The sequence below is a fragment of the Podarcis gaigeae genome, assembly GCF_964106915.1.
Source record: "Podarcis gaigeae genome assembly, chromosome: 13".
Taxonomy (NCBI): domain Eukaryota; kingdom Metazoa; phylum Chordata; class Lepidosauria; order Squamata; family Lacertidae; genus Podarcis; species Podarcis gaigeae.
The window spans coordinates 46,867,292-46,882,093 of NC_139689.1; the positions used below are offsets into that span (position 1 = coordinate 46,867,292).

A 14,802-nucleotide genomic window follows, 5' to 3' on the forward strand; every position below is an offset into this window, starting at 1 on the left:
TCTCTGGTTCGCCAGAAGCGGCTTAGTCATGCTGGCCACATGACCTGGAAAAAATGTCTGCAGACAAACGTCAGCTCCCTTGGCCAGTAAAGCGAGATGAGCGCCGCAACCCCAGAGTCGTTCGCGACTGGACTTAACTGTCAGGGATCCTTTACCTTTACCTTTATATCTTGCCTACACTCCCAAGCAGGTTCATGTTTGTTGCTGTTGTTTAGTCATTTAGTCGTGTCCGACTCTTCGTGACCCCCTGGACCAGAGCACGCCAGGCACTCCTGTCTTCCACTGCCTCCCACAGTTTGGTCAAACTCATGCTGGTAGCTTCGAGAACACTATCCAAACATCAACGGTTCATGTTTACATGAGTATAATCTCATCTTCACCCAAGGGACAAGCAAAGATGCCATGTCTGCTTGGGAGAAGGGTGCCAGATTTCTGCAAGACCTTTGAGTGACTTCCAAGTGCAGGTTGCATGGCTAGTGCCCTCTGGGCAGCTTATGTGCTTAGGGGGACATGTTTTCAGTGCACAGTCTTCAAATGCAGCCCCACATAACTCCGCCTGTGTGTCAAACAAATGCAGCATTGTTTAATTTCTTTTTAAAACAGTGCAAACAGTGTCGAATGTTACTGGGCATTACACGCAAGGCATGCTACTTAGCACTTTCTCAGCTGTTGGCTCCTGACAGGCAGAAGCATGTGGTTTCTAAAAATACACACAAGAACACACATTATCTTTCCAGTAGGAGAGTGTAAAGTAAATGTTGTGGCTGTCGCATGCACAATAATTTTCATTTTGGTTGAAAAATAATATTGTGTTATTTCGTTGGGCTAATGAAACAAACTGCGATCCTGCAGGACCAAACTCTCGCCACCCATCCAAGGACACTTTGAAGCCCTTGTTGTGTCTCCCGCCCCCTTTGCTATGGAAATTTGGTGTTAGTTGGGAGGTGCCAAGGCAGACCATTTATAGGATTGGTCATCTGGAAAGCCTTTAAAGAGCAGGAGTGATAAGAGATTTGAGTCACTTGGAAGCCCTCGTCTTATGAGCTTGGATGCTTTGATATAACAAAAAGGGGCATGGAGAATGTGGACGTGTTCACCTGCGAAGCCAAAGGCAGGGGGCTGAAGGCAGTGAAGGAATTTTGGGCAGGAGATGTCCTTTTTGCAGAGCGAGCCTATGCTGCAGTAGTATTTGACAGGTAAGGAGGACCAAAAGAAAGGGAAGTGTGTTGCTGAAAATTTAGACCTCGCTGCTGACAGTGAATGGAAGAGGGAGCTGATGTGGAAACAGCTGGCTTTAATTCATCACAGTCTTAGCAGGGTGAATGCTGTTACTCCTTGTCTAATTTACTAATGAGAAGCATTTCAGGAAGAGAGATGCATTTGGCTGTTAGCTAGAAGGTTAGTGAATCGAGCCCACCCAGGGACAGCTGTGGGCAGGATTCCTGTAAGGGGTTGGACTTGATGACTTTCGAGGTACCTTCCAGCTCTACAATTCTATGATTCTGGTGGCGCTGTGGGTTAAACCACTGAGCCTCTTGGGCTTGCCGATCAAAAGGTTGGCGGTTTGAATCCCCGTGACGGGCTGAACTCCTGTTTCTCGGTCCCTGCTCCTGCCAACCTAGAAGTTCGAAAGCACATCAAAGTGCAAGTAGATAAATAGGTATCACTCTGGCAGGAAGGTAAACGGTGTTTCCGTGCACTGCTCTGGTTCGCCAGAAGCGGCTTAGTCATGCTGGCCACATGACCCGGAAGCTGTACGCCGGCTCCCTTGGCCAATAAAGCGAGATGAGCGCCGCAACCCCAGAGTCGTCTGCGACTGGACCTAATGGTCAGCGGTCCCTTTACCTTTACTTTTACGACCCTATAGCCAGAATAGAGCTGGTGCAGAGTGGCAGCTCAAAGACTGAGCCGAGTCTGGAAGTTCCCAGTTAAATTCTCAGCTCTGCTGTGATCTCACTGGGTAGCCTTAGACAGGTCAGTAGTTCTCAGCCTCAGTCTCCCCCATCTGTGCCGTGGGGATAATAATACTGATCTGCCTCACAGGGCTATAAGAATTACTGAGATATGAAGATGCTTTAGCATTCAAAGCACTGCATGGTTGGCAAACATTTATCACCATCGTCACCTGACACCAGCAGTGTCATGCATATGAATGACTTGTTTGTACTATTCCGCTGAGGCTACCAGATTGCAGTGGCGTAGTGTGGGGGGTGCAGGGGGGGCCCGTCCGCACCGGGCGCAACATCTGGGGATTAGGGTTAGGGGGCGCAAATCTACGGGTTAGGGACGCAAATTACTTGCCTTGCCCCGGGTGCTGACAACCCACGCTACGCCACTGCCAGATTGTATGCTACAGGGATATTTCTGCCCGTAGCTGTCAACGTTTTCCCTTTTTTAAAGGGAAATTCCCTTATTCCAAATAGGATTCCTCGCAAGAAAAGGGAAAAGTTGACAGCTATGTTTCCGCCTCTCTTTTATTAATGCATTTACTGTACTGAATTTTACAGAGATATGTCTCTCAAGGGGTGGGAGTAGGATTAATCAACCTTTTTACCGTATTTATTTTATTAAACAAGATTTATATAACAATAAAACCTCTAAGCTGTTTACAGAAATATAAAACATTAAAAATCTAAATTAAAAAGTTAAAAACAGGTACTTAAAATCATTCAAAATCAACAGCAGCTACAAAAATAATAAAACACATGTAACTTCTGCGTGTCTGGATAGGCTTTTTTAACCATTTGCCCAAAGGCCCCAATGATTATTTCCTCGTTGAGTTCCTACCTTCCTTCTTATTCTCTCATTATTCCTTCTTCTCTGCTACTAAGTGGATGCTTTAAAACCTGGTGATTGTTTTCACACAAATATATTATTTAGTTTGGATCAAGCCTTGGAGAGGATTCCCCCAAATTTGTTTTGTTGTTGCTTAGTCCAGTGTTTCCCAACCGGTGTTCCGCGGCACACTAGTGTGCCGCGAGAAGTTGCCGGGTGTGCCGTGGGAGGGAGGCGGGCGAGACGGGCTGCTTTAGCCCCGTGCCTGCTCTCCCAGCTGGAGAGGTGACGCGCGCCTATGGAGGCTCCTGCCATAGGCGTGCGTCACCTCTCCAGCGGGGAGAGGGTCGCGGGGGGCTGCTTTAGCACGCACGGGGCTAAAGCAGCCCCCCGCGACCCTCTCCCCGCTGGAGAGGTGACACGCGCTTATGGCAGGAGCCTCCATAGGCGCGCGTCACCTCTCCAGCTGGGAGAGCACGCACGGGGCTAAAGCGCGACCCGAGCTTCCCCCTCCCCCAGAATGGGACCCAGAGCTCTGGGAGCTTGCGGGGCTGGGGGAGGAAGAAGCCCTCCGCCAGCCTCCAAACCATGTCGGGAGACAGCGGGTGGGCGCACTACGCCTCTCCCGCTGTCTCCCGAGTTTGCGGGGCTGGCGACGGGGAGGAGCAGGCTTCTCCCCCCGCCAGCCTTCTAGCCAAGTCGGGGGACAGCGGGAAGGGCGCGCTACGCCTCTCCCGCTGTCGCCCGAGTTTGCGGGGCTGGCGACGGGGAAAAGCAGGCTTCTCCCCCCCCCCCGCCAGCCTTCTAACCAAGTCGGGGGACAGCGGGATGGCGGCGTTCCTTCGGAGGACGCCCCGTGCTCCGCGCTGGTGTTGGCCAGCCTTGCGCACCCGGGGGATCTCCCCCCAGGAGCGCAAGGCTTGCGGGCGGCGCAGAGCACGGGGCGCCCTTCGGAGGACGCCCCGTGCTCCGCGCTCGTGTTGGCAAGCCTTGCGCACCCGTGGGGGCGCGTGGGGCGCCCTGAAACAGAGGGTTCCCCATGCTGCGGACTGTAGCCTGCCGCCCGATGCGCAGGGCGCCCAGAAGCAGAGCGCCCCTCGCGCCAGGCAGACATGGGCCAGCCCCACAAGCTCGGGGGACAGCGGGGAGGCGCAGCACCGCCATCCCACTGTTCCCCGACCTGGTTTTGGGGGGGGGGGAAATAAAGGAAAAAAATTTTTCCTTTATTTCCCCCCCCCCCAAAAAAAAGTAGGTGCGTCCTATGGGACGGAGCGTCCTAAAAATACGGTACTTACTATTTCATAATAAAGTAATTATAAAATACCGGTACTTTCTTTGTGTTTATTTGATGCCTATTAAAGAGAGTTACTTTATATATAGTCAATATAGGCACAGAGTTAATTTTTTAAACATTTTCTAATGGTGGTGTGCCTCGAGATTTTTTTCATGAAACAAGTGTGCCTTTGCCCAAAAAAGGTTGGGAAACACTGGCTTAGTCGTTTAGTCGTGTCTGACTCTTCGTGACCCCATGGACCAGAGCATGTCAGGCACTCCTGTCTTCCACTGCCTCCCGCAGTTTGGTCAAACTCATGCTGGTAGCTTCGAGAACACTGTCCAACCATCTCGTCCTCTGTCGTCCCCTTCTCCTTGTCCCCTCCATCTTTCCCAACATCAGGGTCTTTTCCAAATTACTGGGCATTAATCAATTATTATTTTTAATTATATTTATTAATTTCCAAGAAAAAGGATATAAACATAACATTGTCAAAACAATTGGTTCCCCCTCTCCCACCCTTCCTTTGGAACAGAAGATGCATGCAGCAAATTTGCACATATGTGTAGTTGGCAGATACTAGTCATCAGGGCTTGAATACTTTATAAAGGGATGCCATGTTCCAGCAAAATCATCCTTTTCAGTTGCATCATTCAGGGTGTGAACTCTTAATGTGTTTCTCAGATACTTCCTGTTTCCATGGTGTGATATGAAGACGACCAAGTCTTTCCCGATATTTCGCTATGAGCAATCGTGTCGCTACAAGAAGAAAAATGTTCCTTGTGCAACAATTTACGTTGAGTATCTTAAAAAATTCTTGGTGAACCCAAGCATGGGTTGCATTGTACATCCTAATTCGCAATTTTGCTTGTTTCTGTAAATACCCTTTTCCAAAATGGTTGACCTATCAATTAAATGAAATACTTTCTGAATCGAGCAGTTGTGAAGTCCCAACTGGCCTCACTGACTGACTCCACCTTGAAGCAAGGCACTTGGCAAAGGTTTCTTTAACTGCCTTCTCTCTGGTGTGAACACTATAACTCCTCTGTGCACCGTAGTCAGGAATGGTGAATTTGTAGTGCATGCTGGCCTTAAGTAAAACCCATCCTCAGGTGTCTTCCTTGAGACACTGATCTCCTGTTGCAGGCCTGTGTTAATAACCTCCCAGGGTGCTGCCTGTAAGTTAGTAAAGGTAAAGGTAAAGGGACCCCTGACCATTAGGTCCAGTTGTGACCGACTCTGGGGTTGCGGTGCTCATCTCGCTTTATTGGCCGAGGGAGCCGGCGTACAGCTTCTGGGTCATGTGGCCAGCATGACTAAGCTGCTTCTGGCAAACCAGAGCAGCACACGGAAATGCCGTTTACCTTCCCGCCGGAGTGGTACCTATTTATCTACTCGCACTTTGACGTGCTTTCGAACTGCTAGGTTGGCAGGAGCAGGGACTGAGCAATGGGAGCTCACCCCGTCATAGGGATTCGAACCGCCGACCTTCTGATCGGCAAGCCCTAGGCTCTGTGGTTTAACCCACAGTGCCACCAACCAAGTAAATTACTCTTCCATGTTTGGAGCCTGAAGTCCAGTGTTATTTTTCTAGAAAAGGAGGTGCTGGAACTCACCACGAACGTCTCCCTCATTCTCTTAAAATGGCAATGGTGCCCACCTGAAAGGTGCCAAAACTAAGTTCTGGTGAGTTCCAGCTGAAAAACCCCCTCTCCTGAAGTCCATCTTCAAGGTTCAGCAGACAATGGGCACCCCTTTAGTATGCAGTTCAAATTCTTATTTCAAGAAATAGGCAAAAGATCTTCTAACTCTCCAGTTCATCCCTGTCTGAAAGTAGTAAGAGTTCTGATATGTACTGAGTTGAATAGGATCCAAACTGCAGCAGTCTGATTGGTCCTAGAACAATAGGATCCAAAATGCTGCAGTCTTATTGGTCCTAGAACAACAGGATTCAGAATGCAGCAGTCTGATTGGTCCTAGAACAATGCAGCAGTATGATTGGTCGGCAGGAGCCACCCAATCCAGCTCCAGATAGAAGTGAATCCACAACCTGTTGGCCTACAGGAGAATTCTGGAATTAGCCAATCACGCGCAGCCCATTGTGTAAATCAGTGTTTCCCAACCGGTGTTCCGCGGCACACTAGTGTGCCGCGAGAAGTTGCTGGGTGTGCCGTGGGAGGGAGGCGGGCGAGACGGGCTGCTTTAGCCCCGTGCCTGCTCTCCCAGCTGGAGAGGTGACGCGCGCCTATGGAGGCTCCTGCCATAGGCGCGCGTCACCTCTCCAGCGGGGAGAGGGTCGCGGGGGGCTGCTTTAGCACGCACGGGGCTAAAGCAGCCCCCCGCAACCCTCTCCCCGCTGGAGAGGTGACACGCGCTTATGGCAGGAGCCTCCATAGGCGCGCGTCACCTCTCCAGCTGGGAGAGCACGCACGGGGCTAAAGCGCGACCCGAGCTTCCCCCTCCCCCAGAATGGGACCCAGAGCTCTGGGAGCTTGCGGGGCTGGGGGAGGAAGAAGCCCTCCGCCAGCCTCCAAACCATGTCGGGAGACAGCGGGTGGGCGCACTACGCCTCTCCCGCTGTCTCCCGAGTTTGCGGGGCTGGCGACGGGGAGGAGCAGGCTTCTCCCCCCGCCAGCCTTCTAGCCAAGTCGGGGGACAGCGGGAAGGGCGCGCTACGCCTCTCCCGCTGTCGCCCGAGTTTGCGGGGCTGGCGACGGGGAAAAGCAGGCTTCTCCCCCCCCCCCCGCCAGCCTTCTAACCAAGTCGGGGGACAGCGGGATGGCGGCGTTCCTTCGGAGGACGCCCCGTGCTCCGCGCTGGTGTTGGCCAGCCTTGCGCACCCGGGGGATCTCCCCCCAGGAGCGCAAGGCTTGCGGGCGGCGCAGAGCACGGGGCGCCCTTCGGAGGACGCCCCGTGCTCCGCGCTCGTGTTGGCAAGCCTTGCGCACCCGTGGGGGCGCGTGGGGCGCCCTGAAACAGAGGGTTCCCCATGCTGCGGACTGTAGCCTGCCGCCCGATGCGCGGGGCGCCCAGAAGCAGAGCGCCCCTCGCGCCAGGCAGACATGGGCCAGCCCCACAAGCTCGGGGGACAGCGGGGAGGCGCAGCACCGCCATCCCACTGTTCCCCGACCTGGTTTTTGGGGGGGGAAATAAAGGGAAAAAAATTTCCTTTATTTCCCCCCCCCCCCAAAAAAAGTAGGTGCGTCCTATGGGACGGAGCGTCCTAAAAATACGGTACTTACTATTTCATAATAAAGTAATTATAAAATACCGGTACTTTCTTTGTGTTTATTTGATGCCTATTAAAGAGAGTTACTTTATATATAGTCAATATAGGCACAGAGTTAATTTTTTAAACATTTTCTAATGGTGGTGTGCCTCGAGATTTTTTTCATGAAACAAGTGTGCCTTTGCCCAAAAAAGGTTGGGAAACACTGGTGTAAATAATGTATATAAAGCAGATACTTTGAGGGGACTTTCATTCCCTCCTCACCACTATGAGCTGAATAAAGAGCATGAAATCCACTCTTGACTCCGAGTATATTTCAAGTTCTTTCTTTGCACACTTCATGTTCTGAATTCTGGGCCCCTTGTAGTACCCAAGTCACAAAATTTGGCAGAGGCTCTGTTGTTGTTCACACTGGGGTGGGTGGGTGTGACTTAAAAAGCACCCTGCCTGCATTTTGGCTCACACAGGAGAAAGTGGAACATGTGCTGCAGGCTATTGAGGGCCACCTTGGGATTGGAGGTTGTGGCCGAGGCTGGGTGAGGTTGGAATACAGCTGGTTGTAAATGAGAGTAAGATATTTCTTGTGAGGTGTGGAAGAGAGTCATGAATTCTCGAATTGCTATTTGAAACAAATTGATTGCTAGAAACCGAAATTTGCAACGTTGCTTGTTTGGTTTTTATCTATGTGCTACCTTCAACCATTTTGCACTTTTAACAAAACTGAAAAACGGGGGGAAATTGCTTCGCTTTATCTTGTATTATTTTACTGTTGTTAGCTGCTCCGAGCCCGGCTTTGGCTTTGGAGGGCGGGATATAAATAAAATTTTATTATTATTATTTATTATCTTTTTAAGGATCTAGGTGTACAAACTTTAAAACACCGAAGTTGGTACAATTTTAAGACGTGCAATGTCTTCCAAGCTCACTTGGTTTTTTGGTTTTTTTAAATTAACAGTTTTACTGGAGGCTTTTCACATAAATAGGCAAGGCATGAAAGATGTACGACAATGTCTCATTGTGGAATTCTTGATCATTATGTACAGCTGTCTTCTGACAAAAGGGTTTATATGTGTAGAAGCAGGGACTGTTGATGTTACCCTTAAGCTTGTTCCATATCACCATTGCTTGGATAGTAGGAGGTGAACATGCCATTGCTAAATAAAAAGGTAAAGGTAAAGGGACCCCTGACCATTAGATCCAGTTGTGGCCAACTCTGGGGTTGCGGCGCTCATCTCACTTTATTGGCCAAGGGAGCCGGCATACAGCTTCCGGGTCATGTGGCCAGAATGACTGAGCCGCTTCTGGTGAATAAGAGCAGCACACGGAAACGCCGTTTACCTTCCCGCTGGAGCGGTACCTATTTATCTACTTGCACTTTGATGTGCTTTCGAACTGCTAGGTTGGCAGGAGCAGGGACTGAGCAACAGGAGCTCACCCTGTTGCAGGGATTCGAACCGCCGACCTTCTGATCGGCAAGTCCTAGGCTCTGTGGTTTAACCCACAGCGCCACCCGGTCCCCTGCCATTGCTAAATACTGTATGCACAAACAGATGGTGGTAGTTTCCCCCCTGTGCTGTTGCACAACTTAGAAACCATGGCTGCTCGACTGAAGACTCATCTATACACTTTTGCTTTTTCCATGACTTTCCCCAGAACATCCAGAATTGTGTGTGAGCCTTCTTTTGATGAACATTTAATCTGGCTCATTCACCCTGCATGGAAGAAACCAACCATGGCTGGGGGTCTGACCATGTGGTCTTGGTGAATGGACTGCTAGTCTTAATCACATGAGACGATTTTATTGGTCTGGCACATCACTGGGATGAATTCTGGTCTTCATTGTGAAGTGCATACAGCTTTTCTGTTAAGGAACAAACTCCTTCACAGAATTGCTCGCAAGTGTCAAAAAGAAGCCGAGGCTGTCTTGGTGTTTCTGGGTAATAATCCAACACAGATTTAAGAATATTCAATTCTGTACTGAATCAGCGAGTTCCAGTAGCTTCTGAGAACAGAGAAATACATTGCACTGGGCCCAATCCTTGGTGCTTGCAACAGATCAGATGCACAACAGCAAAGAAAATCTAGGGCGCAAGAATGTCCAACATGTGAGTTGATTGCAAGGGATAGCCAGCCATGCGTTCCCAAATCTTTTCTAATCACAGGGATCTAAAAGGTATTGGTGAGATGTCCACATGCCTTAGGACTTCAGTCTCTCCACTGAATGTAGCTGGTAGTCTCCAGAATGCAATGTACTGGAAATCAAGGAGCACATTCTAGAGCTTGGCTCTGTCTCTAATGCGTTGACAGCTTATTCCAGTATCTCACGTTACACTCAAAGCATTCATGTTGGGAGGGAAGCTATGGCAGCTTGTCATAATGTAATGAGCTACTGTCCTGTATCCAATTAAAAGCTTGCATCATTGCTTCGGAGGAGTATGATGAAGCAGTTTTTAACGGATGAGATATTGTTTGGTAAAATATAATTGAGGTAAAGGTAAAGGTAAAGGGACCCCTGACCATTAGGTCCAGTCGTGATCGACTCTGGGGTTGCGGCTCTCATCTCGCTTTATTGGCTTTATTGGGGCCAGCATGACTAAGCCGCTTCTGGCGAACCAGAGCAGCGCACGGAAATGCCGTTTACCTTCTCGCTGGAGCGGTACCTATTTATCTACTTGCACTTTGACGTGCTTTCGAACTGCTAGGTTGGCAGGAGCAGGGACTGAGCAACGGGAGCTCACCCCGTCGCAGGGATTCGAACCGCCAACCTTCTGAGTCCTAGGCTCTGTGGTTTAACCCACAGCGCCACCCACGTTATGAGAAACCACATATAACTATATATGTGCCATATATAACTATATATATATATATATAAGGTTATGAGAAACCATATATAACTCTGAATATCAGTGACCATACCCTTTAACCAAAGCACAACTATTTTGTGTCATGTCAACCCTGATATAGGCAAAGGTTAAGTATGCAGACTGAACAGCTCCACACTTAACAATGCTATCCTGTTTGCTTTTTTGTGTGTGAAGAATGGGGCATTTGAGGGTTTGAGTGGTCTGATCTCCCCAGAGTAATGTGTTATGTCTTTGTCCAATTTGAAATGCATCTGAAATGCACCACAAATTTTGGAACGAGGAAGCCTTGCTGCAAAGCCTAGCAGTGGGGCATAGGGTGCAATCATATCTGCATACGGTGGTGCCTCGCAAGACGAAATTAATTCGTTCCGCGAGTCTCTTCGTCTAGCGGTTTTTTCGTCTTGCGAAGCATCCCTATTAGCGGATTAGCGGATTAGCGCTATTAGCGGCTTAGCGGCTATTAGTGGCTTAGCGGCTTAGAAAAAGTGGGAAAAAAGGGAAAAAACTTACAAGACACATAGGGAATTTCGTCTTGCGAAGCGCCTCGAAAAACGGAAAACCCTTTCGTCTAGCGGGTTTTTCGTCTTGCGAGGCATTCGTCTTGCGGGGCACCACTGTATCTACTCTGTAATAGAGGCAGATGAATGGGTCACTTTGGGTTTCTATCAGTTTCTCAGTTTTCCAGTTCTCCACACTTCTTAATTAGTTGGCCAGTTCTTTTTAATGAGTCCTTGTGAAAATTTGTGGGTATTTTAGTGACAATTTCTCTTAATGCACACCTTTCTTTGCAAGCAAGTTCCCTCAATATAATTCATTTTATAGACTTTCCCCACTAATAAATGCCTTCCAATAACAGACCAATCTTTGGACACTTTATTTGGTTGGAGCACTGCGCCACAAAATTCAGAGAAGCATGAATTTCAAAGGATCGCTGTGTGTCGGTTTACGAATTGTTTTTCAAATTACAAATTGGGTAGGGTTCGCATTAAGATCCTAACCATATGGAATTCCCCCACCATCCCTACTCAGTAGTAAGTCCTGGGGCACATCTGGGAAATGAACATTTTAAAAGCTTCAAAAATTAAATGTTAAAAAATAAATGTTCACAAGATGGTGAGGCACTACTCTGTGAGAGGGAAGGTCTTACTGTTTTGTTCTCTCCCTGCCCTCAGTTCTGTAAAAGTCTAAATGAACACTCCTTCCAGGAGATGTCATTTCAATATTCTATATATCTTTAACTGGATACCTCAGGTTACAGACGCTTCAGTTTACAGACGCTTCAGTTTACAGACGCTTCAGGTTACAGACTCCGCTAACCCAGAAATAGTACCTCAAGTTAAGAACTTTACCTCAGGGTGAGAACAGAAATCGTGTGGCGGCAGTGGGAGGCCCCATTAGCTAAAATGGTACCTCAGGTTAAGAACAGTTTCAGGTTAAGAACGGACCTCCAGAACGAATTAAGTTCTTAACCCGAGGTACCACTGTAATGAAGGGATGCGGGTGGTGCTGTGGGGTCCCTTTACCTTTTACCACTGTAATACCCTTTTTCTATATTTGGTTGATCTGAAATTATTTGCCAAAGGGGATTGAAGAGAGCTGTGAATGGACAGAAGCAGAAAGGAGGGGAAAGTGTAAGTAGGGCCTCCCCAGCTGATCTTGGGGGTGGGGAGCTGGGTGAGAGCTGCTTGGCATATTTCTCACCTGGGTGGCTACCTGGAAGTTCAACCATCTCGCTGGAGGTTTCCCTTGCTTCAATGTGGCACCCCAGAGGGATAGTTTCCTGTGTGGGGTCTGCAGTCTGGCACCTATAAAGACTGAAAAATGAGTGAATAATAATAATAATATATTATTTGTACCCCACCCATCTGGCTGGGTTTCCCCAGCCACTCTGTGTTGGCTTCCAACAAAGATTAAAAATTAAAATGTCACACATTAGAAACTTCCCTGAACAGGGCTGCCTTCAGATGTCTTCCAAATGTCAGGTAGTTGTTTATCTCTTTGACATCTGATGGGAGGACGTTCCACAGGGCGGGCGCCACTACCGAGAAGGCCCTCTGCCAGGTTCCTTGTAGCTTTGCTTCTCGCAATGAGGGAACTGCCAGAAGGCCCTTGGCACTGGACCTCAGTGTCCGGACAGAACGATGGGGGTGGAGACGCTCCTTCAGGTGTACTGTGGTATACTGTGGCTGTGGGTCCCAGGAGTCAAGTTGTTGTTGTTGGCATCTATCTGTCTTGAGAGACAATAGACTGAGCCACCAGGGGAGAAGTCAAACCAAAGAGACTTACTTCACTGTGGCCCAAGCCTGGGCAGCGTGGATGGAGGTCCTGAGCTGCTCCGATGACAGGACCCCGCTCTCAGCCTTGCTGATGTGTGTTGGAACCAGCCAGTCAATTGGTGCTTAGCATAGCATAGAAAAAAGACACAATGAGGCAGCGAGTATTTTCATAATGCTGGAGAGCTGGTCCTTTCAGCCTTTCTCCTCCGGCAGCTTTTTATTATCTCCTTTGTTCTCCCAGCCGCATGGCCGTTTTTTCAAAGTCTCCTGTTACCTCATCCGGTCAAGGCTTGACACTCCCCTCTCCGTATAAGGTAATCATTGCCCAGAGGAATGTCAGGGGGCCCCTGCAGTTTTTACAAGCCTCTGCCTTAGCTGTATGACTCCCACATGCCCTCTTTCTTTATTTTATTAATCAGAGTCATAAATGTCCGTTCCAACACGATTATAACGAGCGCGATAAGCGACTCTTGTGAAACCGGAAGCGGGCCGCGGACTGGAGAACCATGCAGTACATATAGAGATTAAAGAAGGAATACATTGAATACAGCAACACAAAATATTGCAAATAACTACTATAATGATCACTAAAATTAATAAATGTCGAAGCCAACTTCCATCCGGAAGCCAAGAATATAACCATGCCCATGGATCAACGGAAGGAGGGGGGGCAAACGGATTGTGGGCTACCATAGTTTCCATATGGTCGATCGTCGCAGATATGCTGACATTATTATCAGGAATAAACATACAACAATGAGAATGAACAAGTGCACAAACTCCTCCTTTTGAGGCTAAAATCACATCTAAAGTATAACGATTCTGTAAAACCACTTCTCTCATTGCGGACACCTCCTGGTTGAGTTCCTTCAAAGCTTTTATGGTATCATTGAATAATCCCTCAGTCCAATTTGCTAGCTGATGGAGGTCCCTATAGTTCATTGCTGCACCCACTGAGGGCAGCAAGGCCCGAGAGATCTGGGTACCGATGTATTGATTTATGGGTGAATTAACCTCCCGACGATTTCTTAGTCTAAGAGAAGATGGTAACTTATCAACCTTATACAACAACGGAACCACGATACCTAAGGTACATGTGCCTGTGAGGTTTCGAGGAATGGTTTTGTATGCTTTTTCGCCACAAAGCAACCATAACTCTCTTTGGAGTAAATAGCTGATATTACTACTCTGTTGGGACCAATTAAAGGCTTCAGTAAATAAGGAACTGATATGAAATTGCTCATCTGCGGCATTTGCTAAGCCAGGGATAGAAGAATTCAGACTCCAATTTGCATGGTAGGTTTCTTTCCTAGTTTTTAGCCATGCACTCGTGTCACTCCTACAGCACTGAGATTGGTCACTGTATGTTCCTGTAAGAGAACAAGAGCTATTAAACATGAATTTCAATGTATATTGACAGTTTGGATATATGCCCCATGATTCTTTCCCCTCTCTAATTTGAAAACAAATGGGGGCAGGCTCATGGAGGGTCAATTGTACTGGAGGCCAAAAAGTTTGCTTAGGGGATATAATATTTGTAAATCGAAAAGATCCATTGACAGGCACACCATGAAGCATTATGCCTGAATGGCTGGCAAAAGGGGGCATGTGCATACATAACCAACATTTAGAAGCATGCAATAAACTAGTAAACTTAATCATATCTTGCACAAAAATATTATTCCTCCATATCTTATGATAATTTTCTCCCCTAAAAGTCTTATTCAACAAAGCTGTTCTTATAGTTCGAGAGTGGCTGAGCCGTGGATGCTGCCAGCCAGAGTAGGATTCTGACGACTGCGGCTTGCCAGCTGATAAGGTGAAATATGGTGGTTTCAACTGGACTGGGTCGTCTGCTTCTCTTCCTTGTATAACGGTGCAGCAAAGGATGGCAAGGCAAATGGTTAGGAAGGCGCTTCTGCGGTTGAAGATGCTCGCCATGGCCGCACGCATCGAGCTGGAACCCACAAAGGCTTGTCCTCTAGGTGGCGCATGCGGAAAGGTTTCGATGCTTCATCCACAAAATGCTGACAAAGTGTAGGGGAGTTCCGCATGCTGTGAGACAGGACAACCCACTGATATTGCTGGGTGGGCCTCAAATTGTTATATACTGGCAATGTAAAAGCAAACCGTTCCTGTCTGCTGGAGCCAGTGGGATGAAGACGGTTCAATGTGGCTGAAAGTCAATTGTTCAGAAATAAGCTGTTCAGAAACGAGATGGTGCCATTGCTGCGGATTTTTCTTTTGGTGGAGGCCACTGTTCTATCCACACTGAGGTATCAATGATCTTGGTTTGCCACGCTGGAAACGTTGTATCCGTGGCTACAGGCTGGTTTTTATTTTGCGCTGCCACCAGCAGATGGGCCTTGTGGGTGGCTGTACCTA

At 48.3% G+C, this 14,802-nt stretch overlaps 1 protein-coding gene across 2 annotated transcripts in view; it reads left to right on the forward strand.

Annotated features, from left to right (window-relative positions):
- The first annotated feature begins 743 nt into the window (after positions 1 to 743).
- SMYD1 (SET and MYND domain containing 1) overlaps positions 744 to 14,802 on the forward strand; it is a 43,944-nt gene continuing 29,885 nt past the window's right edge. The window contains exon 1 of one of the 2 annotated variants that reach the window (XM_083709550.1): positions 744 to 1,196. In XM_083709550.1, the coding sequence (XP_083565676.1) occupies positions 1,075 to 1,196 (122 nt within the window). In that variant the 5' untranslated portion in view covers positions 744 to 1,074. The remainder of the gene's footprint in view (positions 1,197 to 14,802) is intronic. The other variant, XM_083709549.1, reaches the window with a different exon arrangement.